General features: G+C 39.2%; 1 protein-coding gene across 1 annotated transcript; it reads right to left on the bottom strand.

Annotated features, from left to right (window-relative positions):
• Positions 1 to 305: 305 nt before the first annotated feature.
• On the bottom strand, positions 306 to 19,356 carry chrd (chordin). Its single transcript, XM_055028098.1, has 21 exons — positions 18,946 to 19,356; positions 15,978 to 16,081; positions 15,749 to 15,872; positions 12,736 to 12,882; positions 12,442 to 12,559; positions 12,127 to 12,214; positions 10,089 to 10,230; positions 9,762 to 9,899; positions 9,580 to 9,662; positions 7,168 to 7,315; positions 5,109 to 5,215; positions 4,623 to 4,902; positions 4,251 to 4,492; positions 4,015 to 4,128; positions 3,239 to 3,430; positions 3,022 to 3,115; positions 2,848 to 2,904; positions 2,586 to 2,689; positions 2,112 to 2,375; positions 1,908 to 2,001; positions 306 to 1,104 (listed from the first exon to the last, which is right to left on the bottom strand). The coding sequence occupies exons 1-21, from the start codon at positions 19,088 to 19,090 to the stop codon at positions 1,040 to 1,042; spliced, it is 2,850 nt and encodes a 949-aa protein (XP_054884073.1). The 5' UTR covers positions 19,091 to 19,356; the 3' UTR covers positions 306 to 1,039.
• Positions 19,357 to 27,758: the final 8,402 nt, after the last annotated feature.

Here is a 27,758-nt window from a genome sequence, read left to right as displayed (position 1 = left end):
AAGAGAGCTTCTCTGACGTGATTTTCTGCAATTGCTCTGAAATTAGTAGAAACATGACTTATTGCGGTATTTAAAGAAGCTTGGTAAAACCCCAGCAGCTAAAAGAGGAAATGGGTGTATAACCTTAGCAACAGCATCTATAAATCATCAGACATTTCCTCTTTTACTAACAAACCCTTTTTATTTTGTTTCAACAGTATTCAATAAATACAAAATACAAACCTGCTTCATATTTCACAATGATGAAAAAAGCAAAAACAAAAATGACTTAAAGCAAGATGGGAAGAACCAAAGCTGAGGCAAAATGATATAAACAGAAGGTGTTTTAATGCTCTATCCCAGAAAACTGAGTGATCCTGTCAGGAAAGAAAGTCATACAGAGTGGAAACATTTTTCTTACATCACACAAAAGCTGTAGGCGTGTGGGCACAGATATGCTTCTTCTATTCACTTACATTCTTTAAAAAAAAAAAAAAAAAAAAAAAAAAAAACACCAGAGGACGTAAAAGAAAGACACACAGATACCTACATTCACACACTCGCGCCTTCTTAAGTAACATTTTCCATGGCTGTGTCCAGTGGGAGCCGCAGTAACTATGGCTGTGCTTCAAAAATAAGCTCTGTCGATACAAACTGCTTTTTTCTCCCAACACTTAACTATTTAAAATCCACCTGGATTTCAGTCTGAGGAACAGCTGCGTTGGACCTACAGCTTCACCTTTCACCCGTTTAGGAACAGTTAAGCTCCAACATACACTGAAGGCAGCATGTGAGTAATGCCAGGATGGTCCTCTCCAAAGCTTTACCGCTTTACTTAAAGTCCTTATTTTGCTTTTGAATTCCCTTCAGTCTCTGCACGGCTCTCCTCTTTACAATCTTGAAGCTGATAACAGGGTGGGTGCTGGGTCAGGAGAGATAAGGGGGTCCCAGTGTGCAGCTCTGGGTATAGGTCCACATGGGATGAGGAGGAGGTGGAGGAAGCTGTTTTCTAGAAAAGGGGGTTTGGGGCTCATCTCTGAAGTGGGGGCATTCCACATCCTCATTGTTTCCAGGTTCGTCTTTTGCCTGGTGTTTTTGTCATCAGACCAGCTTCCTCTTTTTGATCTAGGAAGAAGATAAGAAAATGAATGAGAAATGGAATGCAAAATTATTTGTTTGTTTAACAGATATAACTGCTCTAAAGGATCTCTGTTGTTCTAAATGTTCTAGCTCATGTTTGATAGTCAGAGGTTTTGCATATTAGCCAGTTGTGGTATCCCCACAGTGCTCACAGATTATTTTATCTTGTCTGTCACTGATACTTCCTTCTAAAACTAAAATATAGTTTAAATGTTGCTGCAGATGCAGTTTTTAAAGTAGAAGATTTTTTAGCGCTTAAGTAATTGCATGTTGTCAACCAGAATGGCAACAGGGTGTTAACAGCTGCCTCTGCCAACACAGAAGTGCAACGCTGTTGCCAACTCCACAGCGCGGATTAAGTCAGCTGCCCTAAAAGTTGCTAGAAGTCAGTAATAAGATTAAGGCCTAATTTGCAGAAAATGTGCCTGGAAGCAGCAGCAGAAGAGATTAACAATGTTATGGGTGAGACAAAAAAGATATGTAGAGAAAAGAATTCAAAGATGTTATGTTTTAAAAAGGGGTTAGAAAAATATGAAAACTGGCTTATAATAGCTGGAAACATTGCAATACAACTCACAAACTACTTCCATTCTTTCAAAATAAGAGTTTTAAACAACACTTTCACATCTAGGCATGCAGCGATAGCTTAGGTTTGTTTTAAAGACATATATTTGCATTTAAATATAAAATTTTAATGCACTTTCAATAAAAAAATACTGCCACTTTCCTAAGTGGGCATTAGTTTAGGAAGGTGACAATATGTAAATCAACATGTGTTCCATCCTTACCAGCACATTCAGGACAGCATGAGCTCTCTGTACGAGTGATATTAGAACAGGTCAGCACAGAACATTGTTTCCTTTGACACTTGGTAACTCCATGCTGCAGAGAAAAAGAGAATGAGAAAGCAATATTAAGAGTTTCTTCATTTGATGGGAAAGATTGGATTTCATTTGCTTTTTAGCAAAAACTTGTAGCTCCTTCATGCTTACATCACACCAGCAGTTGATGCACTTCATCTCTCCCACCAGCGGCACCCAGGGGTGCCAGCTGTCACTGTTTTGGTAGAAGTTCTTTCCAAATTTGCAGTACCGTGGGCCGTCCGCTTGCATCATGTCGCTGTGCTCCAGGCCTGCAGGGGTCCTCTCTTCTTCTGGACACTCCTTGCAGCAGTCAGAGGGGCTCCGTCTCACTGGGTGACTACAAGTCAGTGCGGGACACGTCACCTTCTCACAGTGGACCTCCCCTGTAGAGCCCTGAGGTTAAAACAACAACAGATTGGAAACAGTTTTTCTTTAGAAAAATGTGACTTTTCTTTCCAGTTGTATGGACATTCTTAAAGTACAGGGGAGAATTTTTTTCTGCCCTTCACATTCTTTGCAGCCTAATACAACACAAACGATCCGTAAAGAGCCTCTGAGATGTAAACTCAGCCAGATGTGAGCCTATTTATTGATGTTTATTACCTTGCAAGTGCAGACCGCACATTTAATGTATCCAAAGGGAGGAACAAAGGGATGCCATGTGGTCCCTGGGGCATGCATCTTCTGGTCGCCCTCAAAGTAACAACCTGAAGGATGGGAAATGCAAGTGAAGAGGGCTGTTAGGAGTAACACAGGGGCAGATTTAAAATTAATCTGTGAGCTAAAATCTCATTTACAAAACAGCAGTTAGAAAACATAAAAGAATAAGAAGGGTAAAAAAAATAGAGTAGAGTTATAACGCCACCTTCTAGATGTTCCTCCACCATCTCTGGTGCTTTTATGTCCTTGGTCTCCCTCCTTTCTGCATATGTAGAGAATAGTCATAAAATGATTATCAGCTGGAAACTTATGGATGGCAATGGAAAGCTCTCTAACTTCTACTAATGAGTTTAAAATACCAACATAATGTTGACCGTACCATCACAGACAGAACAGCACTTGTCCTCGGGTTGAATGGTCCTGGGGCAGGTCAGCTCTGGACAAATAACTGGATCACAGATCACTGTTCTCTTCTATAGATGGAAAAAGATGTTTATGAAATCAGAGTAAATATGCTAATGTTAGCCTAGCACTTCAGCAAAATGTCTTGTATAAAAACATAGCCATGTACAGCAAGATGTGAGTGCTCTCTTTACCTGGCAGCTGCATGTGAAACACTTGTCGTAGCTGGGAGTCCAGCGGGAACCATGAGCGTGATACTGGTTCTCAAAGAAGCAGGTGTTTGGGTCTTTCTTCAGCTCCTCGGGGTCATTCAGAAAAAGGTCATCAAGCTCAGCCTCCTCTACCTCTGCCGGGGCACCAAGTTTACAGCTGTTTGGGACATGGACCTGGAAATACACCATCAAATGGAGTCAGAGGGAGAGGGAGGGCGTTTGAACAAAAAAGAAAAGTAAAAGTGTGTGTGAAATGTGTAGAAAATTAAGCTGGGATGAAAGACGACCCCACAAAGTGATCAACCATTACACCTGTGGGGTTTACAGCCAACTGTGGTCTCTTTGTATGTTCCTGTAGGCCAATAAAATGAACTAAACGCTCTGTAGAGAAACAGCTGCCAGAGAAAACAATAACCACCTGACAGATTCAGGTGATTAAACAAGCTGCAGGACTTTTATAATACAGCTCTCTAAATACCACATTTTAAAAAGCATAGTGCAAAGCCACTTTTGTGGATCAGGTCTGTCATCGACTGTTTCATAGCTTTTTGGCAAACAACAAAGACTTTGATTGTTTCTAACATTTACTATTCCTGATTGTCAGCACCAGTTTTTAATCTGTAAAATCCAAAAAGGAAACATGCAACAAATTGTGTCATTCAAGCTAATTGCTAAAACTTTAGGAACTATTGTGGAAGTTTGTGGCTTAAACATATCACTAAAGTGAGACAACGACATTAAAATTAGTGACCAAATACCCGTCCTCGTATTTCTCCGTGAGGATTCAGCTTGGTGCTGACTTGGATGAAGGCTGTTCCCTGGTCCAGATGTTGCAGTAGTTCAATGCTCATATCCTTTAAAACCCCCTGAGCCTGCAGGGTAGATACAATACTTTAGATATCATATTTTATTAAGACATTTTCAGAGTGATGCATGAAAGAAAGAACATATGAATGGTCTACAGTAACATTTGTAAGCAGACAAGCGGACGGACCTGAGAGCCATAGAAACCCGTCAGGAGCCTCTTGTGATTTGTGCTGCTGTCATCCAGCTCTCCGATTTCTGCCAGTCCGTGTAGGTGGGCGTTCATGGTCACATCGTCCATCTTACTAAGACCTGTGACAATTATCTCGTAGTGCAGATGGCACTGTTTGTCCACAGACACCCAGGCGTGGCCAGATGCTCCAGTTCGTACTGGTGGAGACACAAAATGCCCTGCCAGAGGAGTGGGCAGCTCTTGAAGAGACAGAAAGGAAAGAAAAAGACAATAAATGTAGTATATTTTCAAAGCAAGTCAATGTACTTTTTTTTTTATTACTGTTTAGATGTTCCATAATCTGTTTGCCCTCACTCCACTGATCCTCACCATGTCTTGGTACCACCAGGCCACTGTAAGGGAGGACTTTGATTTGCCCCCTGAGCTCCCCCTCCTGGCTGTGTGCCGTGGCCACGTTGATGAAGAGCTCGTTTTGCAGCAGCATGTGGATATGTCGGGCCTCCAGTCGACTCCAGCTTCCAGCCGCCTGCCCGGTCGCCCTGCTGTACTCCGGAGTTAAATCGTAAAGGACAGAGCGCTTGTTTCGACGCCTCGGCTTCAGCTCTATTGTGAGACCCACAATATCACTTGTGAGACCTGCAACCTGAACCTGCAGAACACCAACAGACCCAGGCATTAAATATATACCCCATTAACTTTAAATGTGCTTTTAGAAAAATATGAAGTTCTGCTATTTGACCCAACAACATTTTAACACACAGAGAAGGTCATTGTTGAGTGGAATCAAAACCCCAGAAAGGGAAGTTTCCTGAAACACAAACACAAACATTGTTTCTGAGTAAAAGAGACTGATACCTGGTAGTCCAGCGTCCCGTTACTGTGGAGGTTAAAGATGGCAGAACCCACCCCTCCTGTCTTCCCTGGGATCAATGCATCGCCGCTGGACATCACACTCTGAATAGCTGAATTGGACAAAGACAGATTCATGTAAAAATATAAATAACAAGGACTTCATTACTTCTCTCATCAATTTATCCATCACACACAACAAAAGCAGTTGAAATTAAGTTTTCTTTTTGGTTGAATGAAGGAAAAGAGACATGTTATTCCTACTTGTGTTCTGCAGCAGCAGAAGCACACATCTGAGTTGTATTTTCATATAGCTTTGTCTCTTATTGTGAAAAATTAAGTTTCATCACAGCCAAGAATCTGTGTCTGCTTATGTCATACCAAAAACATCCATGCTGCAGCACACAAATAACTTTGCATAAGAAAATGCTAAGGGTTACATCTGAGATTGAGGTATATTCTGGTGAATGAAGTGAGCCTTATAAAGACTGAGCTGAGGGGGACAGAAGGTAATGAACAACAGAAGTGTAGAGAAAGTTTTCAATGAGACACAGAGGGAACAACAGCATACATGAGAACTGATGCCAAAGCTGCACAAAGAGGACAGCGGACGGCGGGACTGAGACATGGAGGAGACAGAGAGGGAAAGAAGAACTTTGGACCTGAATTCTTACCAGATTACGTCACATGCTGTTAATCAAAACGCTGGAACACCGGCACAAGGAATCAGGTTCAGCACACTGACCTTGGCAGCAACCATGTGTGTGTGAGTGTGTGTGTACACATTTTACAAACAAGTATATTTTTTTGTTATAAATCCCAGTCTGTGACAATAAAAACTGAAATCAAAGCATTTCACAGCAGTGGACAGATGATGATTAAGTTGAACTAGTAATACTGTGTCACACAGAAAAGGACATGTGTTCATGTTTTTATATTTGAAGAAAACTTGGGCAGTTCACAGCATTCCCAAAAACCCTTTTCTTACGGCTCCACACACACACACACACACACACACACACACACACACACACACACACACACACACACACACACACACACACACACACACACACACACACACACACACACACACACGTGTGCAGACCCTCGGTGAGACTGCAAGTCCAACATAAGGTCTATAAACATAGCTTTCCCCACATCGATAAGACTTGAAAGAAAGGACGCAGAAAGAAAGTATTTTATGGAGGATGACAAAACCAGCCACAGATGGATGAACAGAGTACCGCAGCAACACAACCCATGTTTTTAACTGTGTTCTTTTTCTCTGCTTCTCAGAACCAGATCCAAGAGTTTTAAAAAAAGTACTTCTTGAACCTTTTCACATTTTGTCAAGTAACAACAACAAACTTTATTGTGCTTTACTGGGATTTTAAAATGGAAGAAGACTGCTATATCATTTCCAGAATCTTCATCAAATTAAGACCTGCAAAGTGTGGCAGGCATCTATATTCAGCCTACTGTAATCTAATACCTGTGAATATAACCTAACTTATAAAAAACTGCACAACTCAGCCATTAATCGTGAATTCCACAAATCTGCTGTTCATTAAAAATGTAAAAATGAAAACCATTAGTCAAAAAACAACATTAGAAGTCCTGTCTGGTGTAAGTCTAAAACATCATGAGTGAAACATGGCAGTGGAAGCATCAGGCAGCATGGATGCTTCTCCTCAGCAGCAATGAAGCATATTTACATTAGTATGACTCAGTCAAAGTTTAGACCCAAAACTAACTCAGAATCTGTGGGAAACTTCACGAGATGCTTTCTGTCCAATCTGATGCTGTTTGAGCTGTTTTGGAAAAACATCCATCTGATTTTAAATCTTTCCTAGCCAGATGTCAGTACTACCAAAACTAGCAGACATGTCCAAACTTGCAGCTGATTCCAAACAACGATTACTACTTGAACGTAACACTTTTTGTAAAAGATATGAAAAACCATTTCATATCTTCATTTTCACAATAATGTGCTGTTTAGTGTTTATCTCGCACCTGTACCCCATCAGTTAGTATTCAGGTTTCTTAAAGCAAAATCACTCACTGTCACAAGATTTTCTCCCAGTGATAAAGCCAGAGATTTGTCGGGGATCCTGATCCTCGGTTGCCACGGCGATTTCCAGCTGACCACGAGATAACCAAAACAGCTCTCGGCTGTTCAGGTCTGTCAGCACCTCAGCAAAGTCTGGATCCTGCACAAATTGAAATTGTTAGCACAAAGCTGAAAGAGTTTTTGTGTCACAGAAAGCCACAAATAGTCAAAAAAAATCATATTTCACAAAAAATTAATTACTGTCTTCAAAAGCAGGAATGAAAATGTCACAATGAAGTGTTAGATCTTGTTGACATGAGGTTTATGCAACATTGACTTGTCACCAGAGTAACAACCCCCCCCCCCAACATCTTTAAATGAAAGACAGGCTTGTTATTTGTCTCCACCTCCATTTGTTTGTGTTTGTTCTAAACAAAAATGGAACAGAGAGCAAAAAAAAAATCATGTGGCAGCTAAATCATCTTGAGGTTAAATAAATACGACAGTCGCAAAGACATGACAGAGTCCAAATCCATTAGAGATGCAAACATTTCTGCTACGCAACAACGCGACCCCATAATCACCCCGCTCGCACACGCGCAATTCGACTCGAGGCGAAAATATGGTTCATATTTTTTTCACTGGTTTCACATTGAGAGGCCTCTGACTTAAAGCAGGACTGACAGTATTCCATGAAAACGTTGAGAAATGTTGGATTAATAGGACACATGTATGAGTGTGTCAAAGAAATGTTACTTTTATGACCCTCAGGCCTTGGTTCAATATAAATATACACGAAGCATAAATCCACACAGTGAGCAGCCAAAACAGCTCAGAAATAGAGGAGGGGAGGCACTGAGAGAGGGTTATGTTGCTGGAGAAAAAAAAAATGGACCGAATAATGAGGGGGAGGCAACGTGCAGATGGATATATTAGGGTCTGGTGTTAATGGAGCGGGGCAGTATCACAGCAGTAATAAGGCTGCTTGTCTATGTCTACTATTTCACAATATGTCAAGTTATAATCACAAGGTTTAATATACCTTATTGGGATCTTTTAAGCTAGAAAAATCTAAAGCATGCTTTTAAACATAGTTTTTTACAACATATAAAAAATTATTGTAAAAAATATTTTTACAATACTTATATTGTAAAAATATATCTGCAAATCAAATCAAATCAAATTTTATTTATATAGCACATTTCAGCAGCAAGGCATTTCAAAGTGCTTTACATCATCAACACAAAAACACAAAGTCATGCATCATTTTTTATAATATCCATGACTTTATATGTTTAGAATTGACATCCCAATGAAAACTGAATGTTTGCCTAAGATGATTTTGTTTCCATTTCTGCCCCACAGTTTCTGATCAGCTTCCTTTTTCCTGCAGAAAAAAATGTATGTCGGGATTCTTACTGTCCAGAGTTAGTTTGTGTTTTGAAAATTACTGCAGTTTTGGTCTAATTTGATTAAATAATTTCCTAATTAATGTTGTTTTCCAGATGTGTCAGACTTGCAAATGACTTTATTGAAGGCTACTAGAGGAAACATCTTTTAGAGTTTGATTTGTAAATGAAAACTTTACATCATTTTCCCTCCACTTTATTGTGGCATCATATAAAATTCTAAAAATTGCACTGACATTTAAATTTGTAATGTCTTAAAATGTTAAAGGGTTTGAGAAGCATGAACACTTAAAGCATATAAGTTGAAGATTGTCTTGGGTTTGAAATAATACATAATATGTTGGGAGCTTGGCTTTTTAGCCATTGTGTAGTTTAATAGGTCAGTAGGCAGTGGCTAAGCTCAAATCCAACACAATATTTGTCAAGGACACATTCCGTAAACAGACGGATCAAAGAAGAAACATCGTCCCTTCCTGGCAGAATTAAAACCAGACGCACCTTTCAACACCCCCTCCGCCCTCCTCTCCTTCTGCTAAGCCCACAGACCACTAACCACTGACATGTGTGAGAGGTGGCGCATCCTTTTTTACCCTCAACCTTCCCTTTATGTCTCGAACCCTACCACTATCTGACTCGTGCCAAACTCTCCACACACACTTTCCCTTTTCTTTTGTTTCCTCGCACCTCCATATATTTTCCCTCGCCGTCTATCAAGATGCTGAGCTGTGATCCAAGCGCCACGATAACTTCGCTAGGATGTGGCGAGAAAACCACATCCGTCTCCTTGAGTAGTTGGGAACGGGGCGGGGGCAACAGTGGGACTCTGGCGATGTGACATACGTTTCTAACCCAATACAAGACTTTGGCTCCTAATCATTCAGAGCAAAACTTTTTCCATTTAAACTCTTCCACTGTTTTATAATAGTCACTATAAAAGTAGTCTTTTTCAAAATGGTTATTAGTTCTTTCTGTCTCTGACCAAACTGATAATGATGGATGTGTAATTGTCACTCACGTTAGAAGTGATGTTGGACCGGATCTCTCTTAGGACATGTTGGCGGTACACCAGCTGGACTCGGATTGGGACCAAAACAGGCTCTGAGGAGAAAGAGGTTGTTTATTTTATTTATTTAACTGATATAACTTTATTAAGAATCACATCTTAGTTCAGTGTCCACGCTTGTGTGTCTCCTTCACCTTTGTCCTTGTGTCTGATGAGACCCTGCAGGATGAGGATGAAGTGAAGGTTGTTCTCACTGTCACTCAGCGTCAGCATGGCAATGCCTCCCATTCCTGCATTGTCTTCCTCTGAGGTCAGCACTGAACTGAATGTCTCTGCACATAATAAGCGTGCACAGTGACATAATGAGTTATCAGCCCACGTATTTAAACATTTCCAATCAGCTTTCTTTTGCATTCCTTAAGACTCAACATAATTGATGCATTGTAAATATTCCTTATTTATTCCTTATAAATAAGAAATAAGAGTGCATGCATTAAAAACCCACATGCATGCAGTCTCACCGGCAAACAGTGCTCTGTGTTTGATGATCTTTCCAACCACCTCTTCTCGTCTGCCCGTGGATGTGGTCATGCTGATGCGCAGTTGCTCAGACTGCAGCTGTCGCAAGAGAGGTTTCGCCAAATTTTTCCAAACGCCACAGATCTGCAAACAAACATCGACCAAAACAGATGCAGTGTTAGAAACGTTTAGGGTGCAAGTGCACATGAACATCGGATTCAGAATACATCGGGCCTTTTTCAGTTCTTCCTGGAAGCACATTTAGACAAGGCGCCTCCAGTGTTTAAAATTTCTTCTCAATATAAATCCATCAGTTCTGTAAAGACATCAGAGGCTAGTTGGAGAACATTAGTGAAAAAACAGCATCTTGAAACACATAGGAACAAAGCAGACAGGTGAGGGAAAGTTAGAGCTTTAAGTCCCAAGTTTGGGATATTTTTATGAAAATGTAGCAGAAACATCAATCCTGTTTGGAATTTGCCTCAAGTCTTGTGGGAGTCAGATAAAAGTAAAACTGAATGTTTTTGTCCACATACAAAAGCCTATGTTTTGTGTAGTGGGGAATTAATGAAGCACATCACTCCATGGTGTCAGCATCATGCATTAGAAATACTGTTATTCAGCAGAAATATTAAAACGGGTCAGAGTTAAATGGGAGACATCAGACAGTGCTGGAAGAAAACCTACATTATGCTGCAAAAGACTTGATGCGACCAGAGCTACAATAGAGTGATTTCGATGAAAGCATTTCCAAATGTGTTGAAGTGATCCAGTCAAAGTTCAGATCTAAATATACTTTGAAAGTCCAAGGCAAGAGTAAAAGGTTATAGTCTTCAGAAATAGTTTCCATCCACTCTAACTGAGCTTGTCCTTCTTTGTCAAGATTGAGGAAAATGTTTCCATTTCTGTAAGTGATAAAGGTATATATACCAACAAGACTTGCATTTGTAATTATGGCCAAAGGTGATCCTACATAGCATTGATTTAAAGGGTTTAATAAAAACAAACATGTTTTCAAGGGTTTTCTTAAAAAAAACATCTTTTTATTCCACTTCATTTTATGCACTGCTTTTTTTTGCCTTGTCACAACAAATTCCAATGGTATACATTAAGGGTTGCTATGACTTGACAATATGTGAAAGGTTTGCGGGTCATGAATACTTTCACAAAACACTGTAAATAAAAGCAGATAGGGAACACGTTGCCATCTGCTAGATCCATAAAGTTTTGTGATCGTGCATTGAACTCCTGGCCACAGAGCTTTAACATAAAACCGAAATTTCTTCCTCTGAGCGGAGAGAAGAAATGTGGCAAACTGCCGACACCTCATAACTCCGAGTTCAGGAGTAATCTCCATTTTAATTAGCAATACTCTCTGTCGCCATGCTAAGCAGTGATGTAACGTGTGAAAAATTCCCTCTCTTTCTCTCTCGCTCTCCCTTAAAGTCCTGCTTCAGCAAACTCCCCTCCTCCTTTCTTTTTCAGAGCCACAGTGTTTTCTCTGAGGTCCTCTGGAGCTTGACGCTGACATTTATCTAAAAATAATAATAGGCCAATTTCTGGGACCTGTATTTAGGGGGCTCCTGTCTCACCAAACAGTGTTTGTGTTCAAAGTGGAATGTGAAGATGTGTGTGTTTTGGCAGGAAATCACATATAGTAATGAAGACAAACCTTAGGGAGCATCCAGTAAAGTATAGGTAACCAGAGTTAGCAACAAAAAACTGACTTAAACCTGAAAAGCTGTTGTGACTGGCTGTGTGCTAATAATGACTGCGATCAGTTTGAAGTTCAGAAACGGGGCACTAAAGCCAATAGGAAATGTCACTGACTCTCTATGTGTGTTTATTGTTTATGATGTTACTGTGAGTTATGAGAAAACAAATCAGAGCCTGAGCACACAATTCCGCGGTAAATCCATCCATCATGTCGCTGCTTGGTTTCCCGGCATCTCTCAGGAAACACATGTGCGCGAAACCAAATACAACTCAGATGGAGCCGAAAGGATATGATTGTCTGCTCTCATGAAAGTAATGTCTTACCATGTCCGTCTGTCCTTTGGGGACTTTATATTCAAAAGCAGGAGTCCCTTCTGAGTCCAAGATGGCTATTTTACTGGGACGGCCGATTCTGGAGAGTGAGGGTAAAGTTTCACTAAGATGTGAGTATAAAAACAGGCAGCAAAAACAAACAAAAAAAATCGTTCTCATTCAGATTAAGAACACTTTCTCTACCCCATTTTGTCAACAGCTATAACAAAATGTGTTTTTAAACAACAGATACAACTTGTGACACCAAAGAAAAGTCAAAGGAAACTAAACAAAAGACTTGTTTCTTCTGAAGAAAACTGTTTTTACCTTTGGTATGTAACAGAGAAGGTCAGCGTGGTTCTGGTCAGAGAAAGACGGACTCTGGCGACTCCGCTGGAGCTGGGCAGCCATGAGTCTGTCACTCCAGTCAATAATGCCACAAAGTCTGTAGAGGGTAAGAAAGGGCACAGAAACTCATCACTCTACTCTGTAGATAGATGTGGCAAATTAAATATTATATTTCCATTTATTTTTCCCACCTACATAATGAAAGAGTGGACATTGGGTTTTATCTATTTGTGTGGGCGCGTGCGCACGTGTGTGTGTGCATGAATCCTGTACCTGTGCGGCTTTCTCCGAGGCCCGTGTCCTCAGAGCTCAGGTAGGATCTGTCATTGTAGGATTTGTGGAGGTCGTCTTCTTTGCCCTTTTCATGTAAATACTCAAAGGTCTCCAGCATAATATCAGTCTCCTTTTTGTCAACTGCACCTGCAGAATTTAAAAAAGAAGTAACTTTATTGTGCTAAATTAAGTAGCTGTCCTATTCGTTGCCTTCCACTTATGAAAGATGGGTCAAATTGGTGAAAGGTCAATTGAACTGCTTGATCTATACCTTGTGACCATATCTGTGGTCCTGATACTATTATATTAAAATTGGCTCAGCTCTTTGCTCCAGATAGTCTGGAACATACTCAAAGGTTTCCTTTCTTAAAACTCAGGACAGAACGCCAATCTTCCACTCTAGTCTCTGTTTGCCATTCCGGCTTTATTTTTAATTTTGTGAAGTCATTGTGAAGTCATTTTTGTATGGGTTCCTGAGATTAAACACTTTTTCATTATTGTATTTTGATTTTCACTTAGTACTTGTCTTTGAAACAAGGTCAGTACAAGGTAAAATAAACCACATAAATCCAAAAAATTCAAAACACATTCTGTCATAGTGTCCCCCAAAGTCTGACCCACATAGGAACCCCAAAGCCTGGCCATTGTGCAAACAGTGTGACAGATAGGTATGTGAGATTTGGCAGGATGAAACTGATTTTGGCTGATTAGACATATGACCAAAATAATATGGAGGTCTCCATCTTCCTGACATCTTAGACTTTCTCCCTCCTGGTTTCTTGGCCAGGAACAGCTTTCCAGAACTGTGTCTTATAGCTGATGAGCTTCAGGAGGATTGGAAGTGACACTGGCGTGCGATCTCAACAAAGACCCACTATTCCTCACAAACTGCTGTGCATCCTGATGTAATGTGCAGCCCTCACAACTCCACACACACATGCATAAACACATAGTAACACATGCAGGGATGCTTGTTCAGCCAATTACAGTCTTCTGACATGTTCTTGAGAATGAAAACCACACGCTGCCTCTTAGTCATCCAAATGTTATTTCTCCCAAGGTTGTTTTCTGACATGCTCAGTCGAACTGTCTGCCTATCCTTCCTGTGTCTGATTTACACACACATATCACACATGTGCACGCAGACACAGAAATATATATGTAAAATAAAAACAAAGTAATCTTGCGGTCTGACCTCCAGAAAACTTCTTTGGTCAAATAGATGTAAAACTAGATTTTCACAACTAAACAAGCAGCAAACAAAATAACCAACAGCAAAGAGCTGTTTCCATTCAGAATCAGTGGGAAATTAATTCGATAAAAGTGACAAAACTAAAGAGAAGAGTGCTTTAAAGCTGAGCAGTTTATCAGTTTTCATATATATATATATATATATATATATATATATATATATATATATATATATATATATATATATATATATATATATATATATATATATATATATATATATATATATATATATATATAGCTGGCACAAAACACCCACAAGCCTCCTTCAACTCCTCTCTGAAGTTCTTCTGGGTTGTGTCATTCTCAGTTCTCCTTGCTTAGCTATACTGTATCTTCAGGTGCACCAAGTAATAAAACACGCACACGTGCATACACAAACACACATTTTCCATCACTTGTACAAACATACCAGGTGTGATGGTGCCAAGGCTAAGACAAACACACTCAACCTTAAGACGTAACCACAACACATACACACGCACACACAGACCTAAAGGGGGCTGAACAGTTCTTACGAACACACAAAACATAAAGTCCAACAGTGCTCTACCTTTACTTTCCATTTCATTACCAGACACCCATGGCAGAAAAACACCCACCCAGTGTGTGTTTGTGTGTGTTTGTGCAGGGCACCTCTCCAGCTCTGTAATAAAGTGGAATTGAGTGTGGAGGATTGCAGAGGCAAGGTAGGTGGCTTTCACTTATGGTGAAATTAGTGGAAAATCAATTAAGATGTTGGATGCATCCACCAGCTGTTCTGAAATCTATCTAGTCAACACCTGACTACATCATGAATATTCATATGAGGGCAAAAAAAAAAGGAGAAGAATAAGAAAGGGAGTGCTTATATTTTGCTGTCATGGTGGAATGGAATGAATGTTAAGTTGTATTTTAAATATTTTTGGCTGACAACTTTGGAGTGCATTTGTAATTGGGCACCTTTGCTTTGATACTTCTAAATACATTTAATAGCAATCAATTATTCTCATCAGTTTCCTAATTAGTAAATAGAGTCCAATTGTGTGTAATTTGTTCTCAGTAAACCTAGCTGTTTGAGAATATTGGAGAACAAACAGCCATATGAAAACCAGGGAACACCACAGACCAGTCAGGGAGAAAGTTATAGAGAAGTTCAACAAATGATTTAGCTAACAGAGCAAGCTTTGAATATTTCACAGTTCAATTCAATGTATCGTCTGAAAATAGAAAGAGAATGACAAAGCTGCAAATCTACCAAGACATAGCTTCTCTATTACACTGAAAAGCTGAGAAAAGACTAAATTAAACCCAGACCAAAAGGACTGTGGAAACTGCTGGCTGCAGAATGCTTAAGACTGAGACAGAGCTTCATCTTCCAGGACAACGTGGACCTTAAACAAGCAACCATAGCTAAAATAAAACACTTTACACAAAAGCAAATCACTGTGACATAAAAGTGTGTTCCAGACCTATTAAAGCTGAAAATCACTGGAAAGACTTGAAGCTAATGTTCACAAACATACATTTTTTTTTCAGATTTTGCAATTTAAAACTATACCAAATAAAAGGTATAGTTTTCCTTCTACAACTTGGTGTTGGTGTATTATCCAGGATCCCAATAAAATACATGGAAATTTGTGGTTGTAATATGATAAATGGAGAACAGCTAAAAAGGAAGCTTTTGCAAGACCCTGCCAGCCAAGAGCTATATGCATTTAGAACAATCTAAACTGATCCGTTGCGGTAAACATGTGTTGTGTTTGAGGCAGAGCATGAGTACCTTTCTGACAGGTTCTACAGCAGTGTCCTGGAAGCAGAACAGAGTCGTCACAGTCCAGGGGGGGACAGTCCTGTTTGATGTTCCTGCAGTTCACTTTACCCGATACCTTCCTGCGACTCTTTTGCTGCCAGACAAGCAGATAAATCATTAGTGTGAATGTCTTTTTCATTAAATAATAATGCACAATCTCCGATAATAAAGAGTGGAATCAGAGTCCAACAAGACTTACAGGTTCACAGTGGCACTGGACACAGTGCATGACACCAAAGGGCTCCCCTAGATCTGGGTGCCAGGTCTCTTCCAAGGAGTAAAATCGACCTCCAAAGGAGCATCCTGTGAAAAACCCCACGCTGATTAAACATCAGGTTATTTTGCATACCATTCTCAGATTTTTTTTTTTTTTTTTGCTTGAACAGAAGATAAGTAAATTAAAACACATATAGAGCTTTATTAACAAATACATGAAACAAAAAACAAAAACAAAATGAGGAATATGACTTTCCAAAAGAAAAAGAGAAATCCCAATCCACTAGAGGGCGTCACAAGTGTTAAAAAAACCCAATTAGTTTTCTATTGGTTATTTGTATTTTCAGTCAAAATGAGAAATATGTGACAGTGTAAGTAGTGTGAACTGCATATGTGGTCAAAATAGAAAATACTTAGTCAGATTCCAATTAGACTGATCCACAGTGGTTGCAAAGATTACTGTAAAATTAATTAAATTTTTACTTTAATTTTTAAGAAAAAAAAGGAAAAAAATGACATGTCCTATGCTTTTTTAGTCCTTAGAACCTCATTGGAGTCATAATAAACTAAATAAGCTGTTGGATGTAAAAGTAGAATAACTGGTTCTAGAATTTAAGTAAACAAACCTGCATATTTTGACATTTTTCTTGATGACAAATTACAAGGTCTAAACCACCATTTTAATACTTAACAAGCAATAGATCTCAAAAACTTTCTTGCCCAAGCATGTAGGAGTTGAACAAAACTTCCTGGATGCCTTTGGAGTTTTGGTGCCCCCATCCTGTCTAACCTAATGAGCCAGAAGAAAACATGGGGGAGACCATGCCAATATTTTTTTTTATAAAGTCTGCCATAAATCACAGGGAAAGGCTCTTCCAGTTTTCTTGCCATCCACTTTAAAGTTTATAGAAAATATGAAACCATAAAACACCAGAAAGATTTGGAAATAAATAGGAAGACTTTTGCTTAAGTACAGAAAAATTGCAAAACTTCAGTACCCAAGAGATTATGAAAACCTCTTGCTTTTTATAATAACCAATAGGTCAATCAAATCCATGAAGCTAAAATGTAAATGTGAAGTTTCTTGTTAGTTTGAAGCTCCTCAAGTACAGTCATGATTCTAAAATGTTCTAGTTGATCGTATATAGTTTTTATAGCAGATAAAATAGCAATCTGTATTATTATTAGTAGTAGTAGTAGTATTAGTATTATTCTTATATTTCTAAAAGGATAATTGAGCCTTTGTCACACTGAGACAAAGTTACAGTTATTTCTGTTTGGGGAGCTGCCCATAAGCAGTGTGTGTAACACTCACAAAGTTTTACCACGTTATAATTACAATAAAGTGACTGCACACTTTAAACACACCAACTAACTTACAGAGCCAAACTGTGAGCAGCTCGCTTTGCCTGCCACTTGTCTGTCTCTACTCAAATAAATCATTCTGCAGGAGCCAGTGCTTGTAATGGAAAGTCGATTGATTACAGTTTCCAGCTCTGAATTACATGGCATAAGGCAGTGGTTACCATGAAGCTCCTCACTAGTTTGAACTCTTAGGAGTAGTTACCTTATAAAAACCACATCGAGTCCTGCGTGAATCAAAAGGCATTCGCAGCAGTTATGACTCAGAGGTGTGCCGCTTGCTTTAGGAGAAAACAGGCGGCAACACTACAGGAAGTTTGAAGGGAAACGTGTGAAGATAAAACATGTGTCATTAGACTGGGAGACTATTAGATGTTATCTTTATTTTTATGTGAGTCTCACAGCTTTGACTTGTAGGGGCCACAGTCAGAAATTAGCCTACCATTTTTCTCTTTAGCAGAGACTCAGAAATTGGTGGCCAACTTCACAAAATCTGATTCAAATATTGACTAAGACACTAAATTTGGCATCCTATATGAAATTTCAACACTGGACTAAAAAGTTATTTTACATTTTTTTAGCTTGTTCACAACAAACTACACTACCTAATCATGTTGAACCTGGCGTTTAATTATGCTGTATTCAGGAGAGATTCCATAAAACACAGCCTGTGATTTGTTAAACCTTCATTTAATTTGTAGGATTTTTTTTATTCAATAGAAAAAGCCCATTGTAAAGCCATTTTGGCTTGTTTGCTACCTTTTATCTTAAAAACCTGCAATACTATTGGTGAAGCCCAAAGATAGCCCTCATTGTGTTTCCACAAACTTGTTGAAGGATTCATCAATCACACAGTTTTATAGTGTTATTAATTTTGACTAATTTATTCCAGGTTTGATCAGTCTAGGTAATATTGTTTTTAAAATGAATCCACCTTTAGCTAGCAAACCAAAAAAAAAAAAAAAAAAAAAAAAAAAAAACACTAGAACAGTTCCATCCAAGAAAATTACAATGCCAGATGTGGCATATCTAATATTTTTAGTTTATTTTAAAAAGATGGAGGACAACAAAATACCCTAATATTATCATGTTTCCGTTTTCACAAGTTAAATTGCAAATTACAAGCTACATTTTAAGAAATCTGTAATGGTTATCAAATTAGAAATACCATTTCATAGAAAGCATCTTAGATTTTGCAAGAGCAAAATAAAGTTAATCCAGAGTGTTTTACATGTGTTAAAATAGCTCTTTAGACATTTGACATGTAAGATAATAAGCTACGGATTATTTTAGTTATTTCTTTTACTTTAAATAGACTAATATTTAAAAATCCACAAATTTTGAGCTTAAGCCACCTCATGCTCAATGCCGCCCTCGGAGTCTGCTTTATGAAACGTTTTTGAACAAGTTTTGCACTTTAAATAAATCTCTTCATTGGCTCTCTGTGTAATTTACAAGCGGTCCAGAAGGCAGCCATATTTAAAAAACGGAACACATATCTGAGGAGTTTCGCTAGCCTATCACAGGGTCAAGTTCAGAGGCAGACAGCAAATATGGTTAAGTATCGGCAGCAACGTTGGTCCACTCACCTGCCAAGCCTTTGGAGGGTACCGGCTCCCTCTCGGACTGGATGGGCAGCGCAGGAGTCTTGAGGCGCGAGGCTGTCCCGGTGGGAAGCCACCACGCGCAGCTCAGCGCGCACAGCAAGCAGCGGAGCGCGCGGGAAGCCAGCATCCCAAACCCTCCACAAAGCAGGCTTTAGTTTCTCTCTCCTCAATAAACGCCCAACTGTTTCTTATTCTTTTGGAGCCTGTTGGCGCAAATTCTCACTCAAGCTCACGGAAAAATGGCAAAAGTGTCCTCGCTGCCTCCAACTGTCCGTTTTTATTAGGTTAAAAGTCGCCTGTTTTAAATCATCAATCTCAGCCAAACAGAGGTATTTTTTTCCCCTCAGGCAGGACACAAAGTAACTGTACTGTGTGTATTTCCCCCAAAAATGAGCAGCCTCTTCAGAGCCGCCCCTCTCTGTTTTATAGCCTCCTTCTGACAGCTTGAAGCAGCCACCGGTCGGAAGGAGGAGGAGGGAAAGGGGGCCTGAAGAGATGAAGGATGGGTTAGGGGGGTAGGAGGGTGGAGGAAAGGGAAATGGACGCCATGACAATTCACTACAGCCTAAGATATGGAAATGAGTCAGCGTCTGATTTATTGTGTCTGCAAAGATCAGGTAGAAAAAAAAAATGGTTGTGGGAGATAGTGAGAAATATCCAATTTGCCAATGTTGTTTTATGCTGGATTGAGAAAAACACTTTTACTCATAAAACTTTTATACTAGATCCAAAAAAATAAATGTTGGAGTGTGTGAAGTATTAGACATTCGGATGTTTTAATTTCAACTAGGCACATTGGTTTGTAAATATAATGTTCGAAACCTAACCATTTTAAATAAACATGTGGTTTTCCAACCATATTATCGGGTTCAGTTGGAAAAGGTGCAGTATCAATGATCTTATTGATACTGAGGATCAAATTGAGGAGACTGTCTGATTGAAAAAGAGCATTTGTTTCATTCACTAAAAACATGTTTTCCCCTTTATGCTGCATTGCACTAGTAAAAGAAATTGAGGAATTAAGTAAATTTAACTATATCTTATTATTTAATAAACATTCAATAATTGTTCAATTCTAACATTCGCTACTGATAACCAATATTACCAAAACATTTTTATTGGAATTTAACTGAAGATGTTTATTTAGTCAGCTTTTATTTTTCACTCGTTGACCAGCAGAGAATGATAAGATTTATTAATATGGATTATAATTAACCTGTCAATTTATTTGATAATACTAATTATAATATGACTTGTGATTGTTCCAAGACAAAAAAGGATGGATAAGTTTGTATCCGTCTTTCTCTATAGCCACAGTGCAAAATTCTAATATGAAGGTCAGATTTGCCATAAAGTGTAAAATACATATTTGACCTTACTACCTTGTTGGAAGTTTTGAAAAGTTTATTTGTAGTTCAGTACCTTTACCTTTATCTTGAACCATTGCCTTTGAGAGTATTTTTCCTATTAAACTCACATCATCTCCAGATATGTGAAAATTCTCACACCAATGTTATCGCCTGAAATTATAACATTTTGTTTTATTGGGGTACATTAAGATTTTCCAAAGATGAGAACGACTCTGAACATACATTGGAAAGACATTTCTTTCCTTTTTTGGTGCTTTAGCATTCCCTAAAATTCAGTTTGCCTGGTACTGTAATGACTATAAAACTAAACCTTCTATATGTTCTTTGATCATGTCTGTGTTAAAAATGCATCTGTTTAACACTGTAAGGAAGATTAATTTATTTCTCTAATTCAGTGTATTTCAAACCTGCTTCTCAAGGCGTAATGCCCTTCATGTTTCAGATATTTCCTTGCTTTAACACACCTAATTGCTGTTCAGAAAAGGCAGTTAAACAGCCATCAATTGAAATTAAGTGTGGTGAAGCAGGGAAATGTTTAAAACATGCAGGACAGTATGCCCAGAGGACAAGGGTTGAGATACATTGCTCTAATTTAAGCATCCTGATTAAAATCGAGCCATAAAAAATGTTTGCACATTTCTACAGCGGTCTTACACTGATTAAATTGTAATTTTTTTTTTTAATAGAAATTGGCTTTTTTTCCAGTGTTTGGTTTTGATTGGTTGGCTTTCTGTGCTCTCCTCGTTTGTGTCATTCTAATAGCTTTGACAGCACCAAATGCTCCACTATTTGGGTTAACTGCTGGTCTTTTGGTCCCTTCATGGATTTATGACTATCCTGCGCCTATTTTCACGCTCTGCAGCAATAAAGACTCCTCAGTATAATGGGAAACACATCGAGGTCATCTGACACCCACACAAAGTGCAGCTACATGATCGCTCCTGTTGAGTGAACGAGTGAATCTCCAGATCATGTACAGTAAGGAATGTCTGAGTGGTTGCCTTTTATTTTATTTTATTTTTTTCAAATGTGCTTGGAGCTTCAGGGCCTAAGCTACTTAACAGAAACAAATGAAAATAGTTGGAATGCTTCATGGCAGACTTTCTTGGCGTTCTGTTCCTGCTGGATCGCCTAAAAACTGGAGGAAGAACCTCTTTAGTGAGACTTGCATTTAGGCAGCCTTGGCTGGACGCAGGTGCCCGAAGGCTGTTTAACCCCAACGATTTTACAGTTCACCGAGCTCAATATGGGGCTGCACAGAGAAGGGAGTGGGTGGGGGGATTTATTGGGACCTATTTAGATCTGCAAAATGTTCCCATCAAACAAAAGCTGCATGTGAGGTAACAGTCCAGTTCCTCGCAGTGGTCCCTTTGGGAGAGGGGGGGGAAACAAGCGACGCAGGTTTACATCACTATAGCTGCCCCCGCTTGATTTATGGTGGAGAGTTCAGGAATTGTCAGGCCAGCTGTGTCCCTGAGCTGTTTGGAATAAATGATTAATCAAGGAATGTTAGGAAAGGATATTGATTAGGTTTGTGTTTTGGCTTGAGAAAGCAAAAAATCACTCTAAAAACAGGCTACTGCTTAATCTAAAGAGTCGTCTATAAAGGTGCCAAGAGTCAGAGGCGCATGAAGATGTGTGAACTGAAGGCTTCATTTCTATGCACATCATGTGGCTCCTGTGGGGCCCCACTTCCACCCGGGTGTGAGGATTCACGCAGCCTACAGACTCTGTCCCACCCTGCCATTGGGATCAATGATGGGCTGTTTGCTGTTCATCATGGAGCAATAAGCGATGGCTTTTGTTAAGTGCAGTGGTGATTCATTAAGCAGACTGGATGCTAAGTTGTCTATTAGAGCTAATACAACCCAGTACACATTGGAATGCTCACTAGAGCATTTGGTGTGTATTGAAGATGGTCAGCACGATGTCATAACAGCCGTTTCTCAGAAAATGTCATTCATGACCTTAGAAAAGTCCTGACTGACTGCGTTGCAGGCCTGTTTCCAGTCTACTCCCAGCAACCCCATTACGGTGGAATTTTGGAGGGTGTTAAATATTATCCATTGGCATTACCTACACAATAATTAAGCATATTTGAATATACAGGGGTTGGGGTCACACTTTTTGCTGTCAACAATTTTTCGCAATGAATTTTCACAAAAAAAATTTACCCATCATTAACTTTCATTTTTATTTATTTTTTTCTCATAAAGATGTCAGTGAGATTAGACTAGAGATTGATCCGGCTAGAGATACCAGATCAATCACATAATTTCATAAAACAATGCAGATAGGTTCAGTTCATTTTTCAAATTACTGAAGAAAATGAATCGGGTAACAAAACCGTTTGCATTGAGTCACTGACTTGCAGAAAAACCGCTCCTGGACAACCATGTAACGAAAGAGAAAGCTTGCTTACATTACTTCAACTTTTGACTGTTAAAACCCTCCTTTACTTCCTCTTGTCAAACTTGCTTGCACACTATAAAAGGAGTTTCAGTTGCTAACATATTAGCCATTGTTCATTTCTAGAGCAGTCACATTGGCTTGATAATGTTATGTTCATTAATGGTAAAGTGTTAACATGAGCCATCAATAACAGATCTTATATAGACATGCTATTGCAGTTTGTCTGAAGATGGTGGTTCAGTTATTTTCATTGGTCATGCACAGTGACTAACAGCAAAGGCTGTGTCATCCATGTTGGTTCTATAATGAACAAATTGGTCAATTTACTAAAGGTTATTAACTGTCACAGGAATATTTTTCTGTTGAGGTAAAACTTAACTTTGCATCCAGCTTAGGCTAGATAAGCTACAGTGCTGATGCTAAAGTCAAACTTGGTTGCATGTTTCTTGACTTTACGAAAGCTGTTGCCGATGGAGTTCTTATTGTCAAGAAAAAGGTTTACATCACACATTGATAGCATCTATCAGACCAACTCTAGTACACTTTAATGTGTTGCCATACATTTCTGAATTTGAATTTATTTTTCCTCTTAGAATTAGTAAAAGTTAAAAAATGGACAGCAAGCTCTTGGATCTAGGTGGCAGTTTGTATCCAGCAGAAAGTGAAGGAACCAGAATATCTTAAACATGTATCCAAAACATCTACCTCTAGCGTTTGATTTTCATTAAAGTTATGAAACAGTAATGGTCTTCTTTTGTGTTTGCACCCCTCCAAAATGGTGGCTTTTGTTGCTATTAATAAATTCAGGCTGTCAGGGGTTTTTTTTAATATTATTTTTCAGTATCAATCATGCAGCAAAGTTCTTATTTTTGTGACATTAGTGTTAACAAACAAGAAAAGCCAAATGATTTTAATTGAAAAGTATATTTCAAAATTTAAGCAGTCTTTTAGCCTTTACACTCACACCATACTTATTCAAGTTGACCCAAATAAAATGTACCATTTTTTTATTACTCAACAGCTTGCTTTAACAGAGTAGACTTTGCCTTTCCAAACAACCAGCTCCTTACAGATTTGAGAAAAGCATCTTTCATTTGATTGTGCAGCAATATTCCTGGAAATTCAATGTTTGTGCAAAATCTGCCATGATGATTAAAACAAACAATTTATTAGCACTGTTGGCATGTTTGTACTAACAGGCTTTATTTTTGTAAGGCTCTTGTTGAGAAGAAAGATAATGAACTCCATTAATTTATAAGTGTATTTTGGCCTTAGAACCGTGGCCACCATTCAGTTGTGGTATTTTAGTTTATTTGGTGATTACATAGTCATTTAATTTCAATTAGAAAACAATCCCATTGCTTTTGGACCACTAAAATCAACAGGGAAATGGGCAGAAGTCACCTCTGATAAAACAAACACACACACACACATATATATATATATTCTCTGGAGAGCTCTCAGGACAACCTGACATGAATTCACGGCTGAAGTGGGGGAGAGCAATAGACGGAGCGGATTTTTGCAAATGTGACACCATTAAAATGATATTATCCGCGCTGTGCGCGCGTGGGAGGCAGTAAATCACACACAAAGTTTCAGGATGGATCCCTGCATGGTCGTGGAGACTTTATTCCCCCCTTGGCGCGCTGTGTCTGCAGCAGACATTTTAGTTTGCAAGTGATAAACACTTCTCCCTGCTGCAGAGCGCAGAGAAGCGGGGGACCGCATCCTGTCTGCTGCGTGGACGGGGAGGTGCGAGTCGCGGATGGCCTGGCAGATGTGCCGCACACACACCTGTTCCTCATCACACGTGGAACTGCAGCGCTGTTGTGCGTGCTATAACTGTTTTCTCTTCATTCTTGGAAAGAGAAAAACAAACAAATAAACAAAACAAAAAACAAAAAAACAAAAACATAACCTTGTGGTTATTTAGGCCCTCAACTAATATCTCTCCGCTAATTCTCAACACCCTTTCATACTCCAGTGTCGCCATTTCGAATCCAGGCTATAGAATAAAAGTCAGCTGATTTTTCTGTTAGTATTTTCGCATTGATAAAAAAACAAGTTACTGATACTCAGATACAAATTGGTCAAATTGAGCCTGTAGTGTCCTATTTCAATGAATGATTTGGATTTTTCCAACTGGCCAATTTCGGTTTTTTTCGTGTCCATTTGTTTTGTCTACAACCCAAATTCTTTACCGTACAGCCCATACAAAACACCAGATAATCAACTTATGACCTCGATGACTCTAAAAAACGCACACTTAGTTTAAAAACTAACAATGTTTATTTTCACTGGAGGAAAATGGGTTTACAAGTACGAAATGCCAGTGTATTCACATGGCTGAATCTTCACTTCACGACAAATACCGTCCGAAACAAGGAGTGAAACTGTGAAAGTCCCTATAAACTAGAAATTCTAAGAAACTAAACAACCAAAAATACAAAGACAAGAATAGTGAAGGGGCTGAAATGACAAGCAGTCATTATTATTATTTCTAAAACCTAAGCTTTTTGTTTGTGGGATGATTACATTTTGTTGCTCCAAAAAGCAAAGAGCTCCAAACTTTTTATGGTGAGATAAACAGTTTTTTCTCTCTCTCTCTTTTTCTTTTTGCCATAAGAGGAAAGAGAACTCATCGCCTTTGCACTCTGTGGATCTGGTGCGCATTCAAGGTTATTGCATTAAAGGCGGAGATGCAGAAGAGGACGGCTCTCTTGTTGTTACTCAAGAGCTGCAACCCTTCTCGCTGGTCTGCACCAGGATGTAAGGCTGTAAAGAAAAGAAAGAGAATACTAAAAGAGAAATGGCTCTAAAAGGCAAACCGGTGGAGTGACACAACAGCGGTGCGCACTGTGCTGTTTCCATCCACTGTTATGCTGATGCTCATCATGATGGTAATAAGAGGCAGCCCGGTCAGTTGTAAAACTAATTTCGTGGGACTGCTGTCCGCCTGGCAACTGGGGCAGTTTGTGGGAGGAGGCGGGGGGGCTAATGGCCTCCCCTTACACAATATGCAAACGGGGGAAGTCTTGCGGGGCTGATGTTTATTCAAACAAATGGGATCTATTGGCAGACATGGTCGACACTCTGAAAAAAAAGTGCACCTCCTTTCTTCTCACCATCTCTAATTTCCGAAGCCATGAGAGGCGATGGAGCGGTGTTATAGCAATTACTGCGAGCAATTAGCGACTGAGAGCCAGAATATACCGAGAGCTGGGAGTGGAGGGGCCGCTTAGTTTATTTTGACACCTTAGAGAGAGTCGCTGAGCGCAGGGGGAAATGTTCCCAACATTCCCAACACCAGACATCATGCAGTAAAAAGATATCCCTGCAGGGGGAATATGGCATGAAGGGCTTTTAATTCTGGATGGGTTTCCAATAGAGAATCATTGATTTGGCACATTGAACGAAGCGAGGCTTAATAAAAGTAACAACATCCCACTGACTTAACTTTAAAAGTATTTACTTTTATTCTATGCAACTAAAAACTTCATTTTATTTTAAAAACAAAACCGACCACTTCTCCTCACTTTTTTCTACTGCACTCCAATTTGCATTATTTGTTGCCATGAAGGACGACAAAAGGAAGGACCAAGAATGTCTTGTTTGAAACAGTGGCAAGGAGAAAACCTCTTCTTGTCTTGTCCATTGCTGCAGGTTATTTCTTTCTCAAGCCAGAGCATGTGAGAACCAGCATAACTTTCATGCAATGTCAGATTATCCATCTTGGCTGAGATAATCCAGGCCTCATATCTCAAGTGATGCAAAGTGGCTGGCCTGTTGTTTTCCTGTTCCCTACACACTCACTTGGAGTTTACCAAAAGCCCCAAGCATCTCTCTTACCTTCAAGCCACACCCTCGTTCAGAAACACTACCTGGAAAATCCACCTTTCTTAATAAATTCATCAGCAGTTCTGTACATTTGTTCCACTAATCCTATTAGTCTGCACATCTGCCCTCAACAGGGAACAAAGAAAGAACAGTATAATTATTTCACTCTTCTTATTAGCATGTCACATTTTGATACATTTCTGCAACAAAGTCAGACTTTGTTCTGCAACAAAGTCAAACTTTGTTGCAGAAATGTAACAACTCTGTCAAACTAACACAGCAGCACAATTTAGGTTTGTACATTTGCATCCGAATGAAAAAAGACAGAAAAGATGTCCGTCAAATCGATGAGACCAAAGTAGAGCTGGTTGGCCATAGTTTCTAGTGCTGCATCGGCTACAACAAATAAAGCAGCAGAACAAACAATTCTTCCTAACAGTCAGACAGAGTGGTGGTGATTTGGACAACTTGCAATGACTGAGTCAAAAATGAACTCATCTGTTTCCAAAGTACTCCAGAGTCAATGGTCCCAAAAAAGCCACAAGGAAAATGACTTAAAATATCTTAAAGTTATTGCTGTCAAACGCTGTTTACAAACTATTGGATGGAATGTACTTAATATTTCAAACAGAGACTGCACAATTATATTCATCTTTGCTTTGTAAATACAAGACTATGATAAATCTGTTGTGAGTTATTGGAAACCTGACATCATATTTAAGTAATTTTAGAATCTGATAAAGATGAGATTATCTTTGTGTCCAAAACGCTTGGAGTTCTTTTTTTTTTTAACCATCAGCTCTTAAGCCCCATGTAGATTCTCTTAAAGCTCACTTTCAGAAAGCCAGAATCCATCCAGCGGAAGCTGCCAGATTCAGGCACACAAGCCACAATGGATTATCCATCCTTCCTGGCAGACAACCCCCCCCCCCCTCCAACACCCATCCAGTGGGCTCTTTGAAATCTGCATCACTCTGGTCTCATTTCTGTTTACAAGAGTCAAATTGCTTCCACACACTTTATTTGTGAAAGCTGAAAAATCCACAGAAAGAGAGAGAGAACCAGGACAGACAGAGAGAGCTCCACCAAGAGAGCAGAGAAAGCAGATGCATTTCTTAAAAAAACAAAAAACCTTGTGTGGTAAATACCTCAACCGTTAAACATCAACACACA

Source organism: Poeciliopsis prolifica, unplaced genomic scaffold (assembly GCF_027474105.1).
Source record: "Poeciliopsis prolifica strain line A6 unplaced genomic scaffold, Auburn_PproV2 SCAFFOLD004, whole genome shotgun sequence".
In the NCBI taxonomy this organism is placed as follows: Eukaryota; Metazoa; Chordata; class Actinopteri; order Cyprinodontiformes; family Poeciliidae; genus Poeciliopsis; species Poeciliopsis prolifica.
The sequence above is the reverse complement of the archived record's forward strand: the minus strand, read 5'-3'. Positions and strand labels throughout refer to the sequence as shown.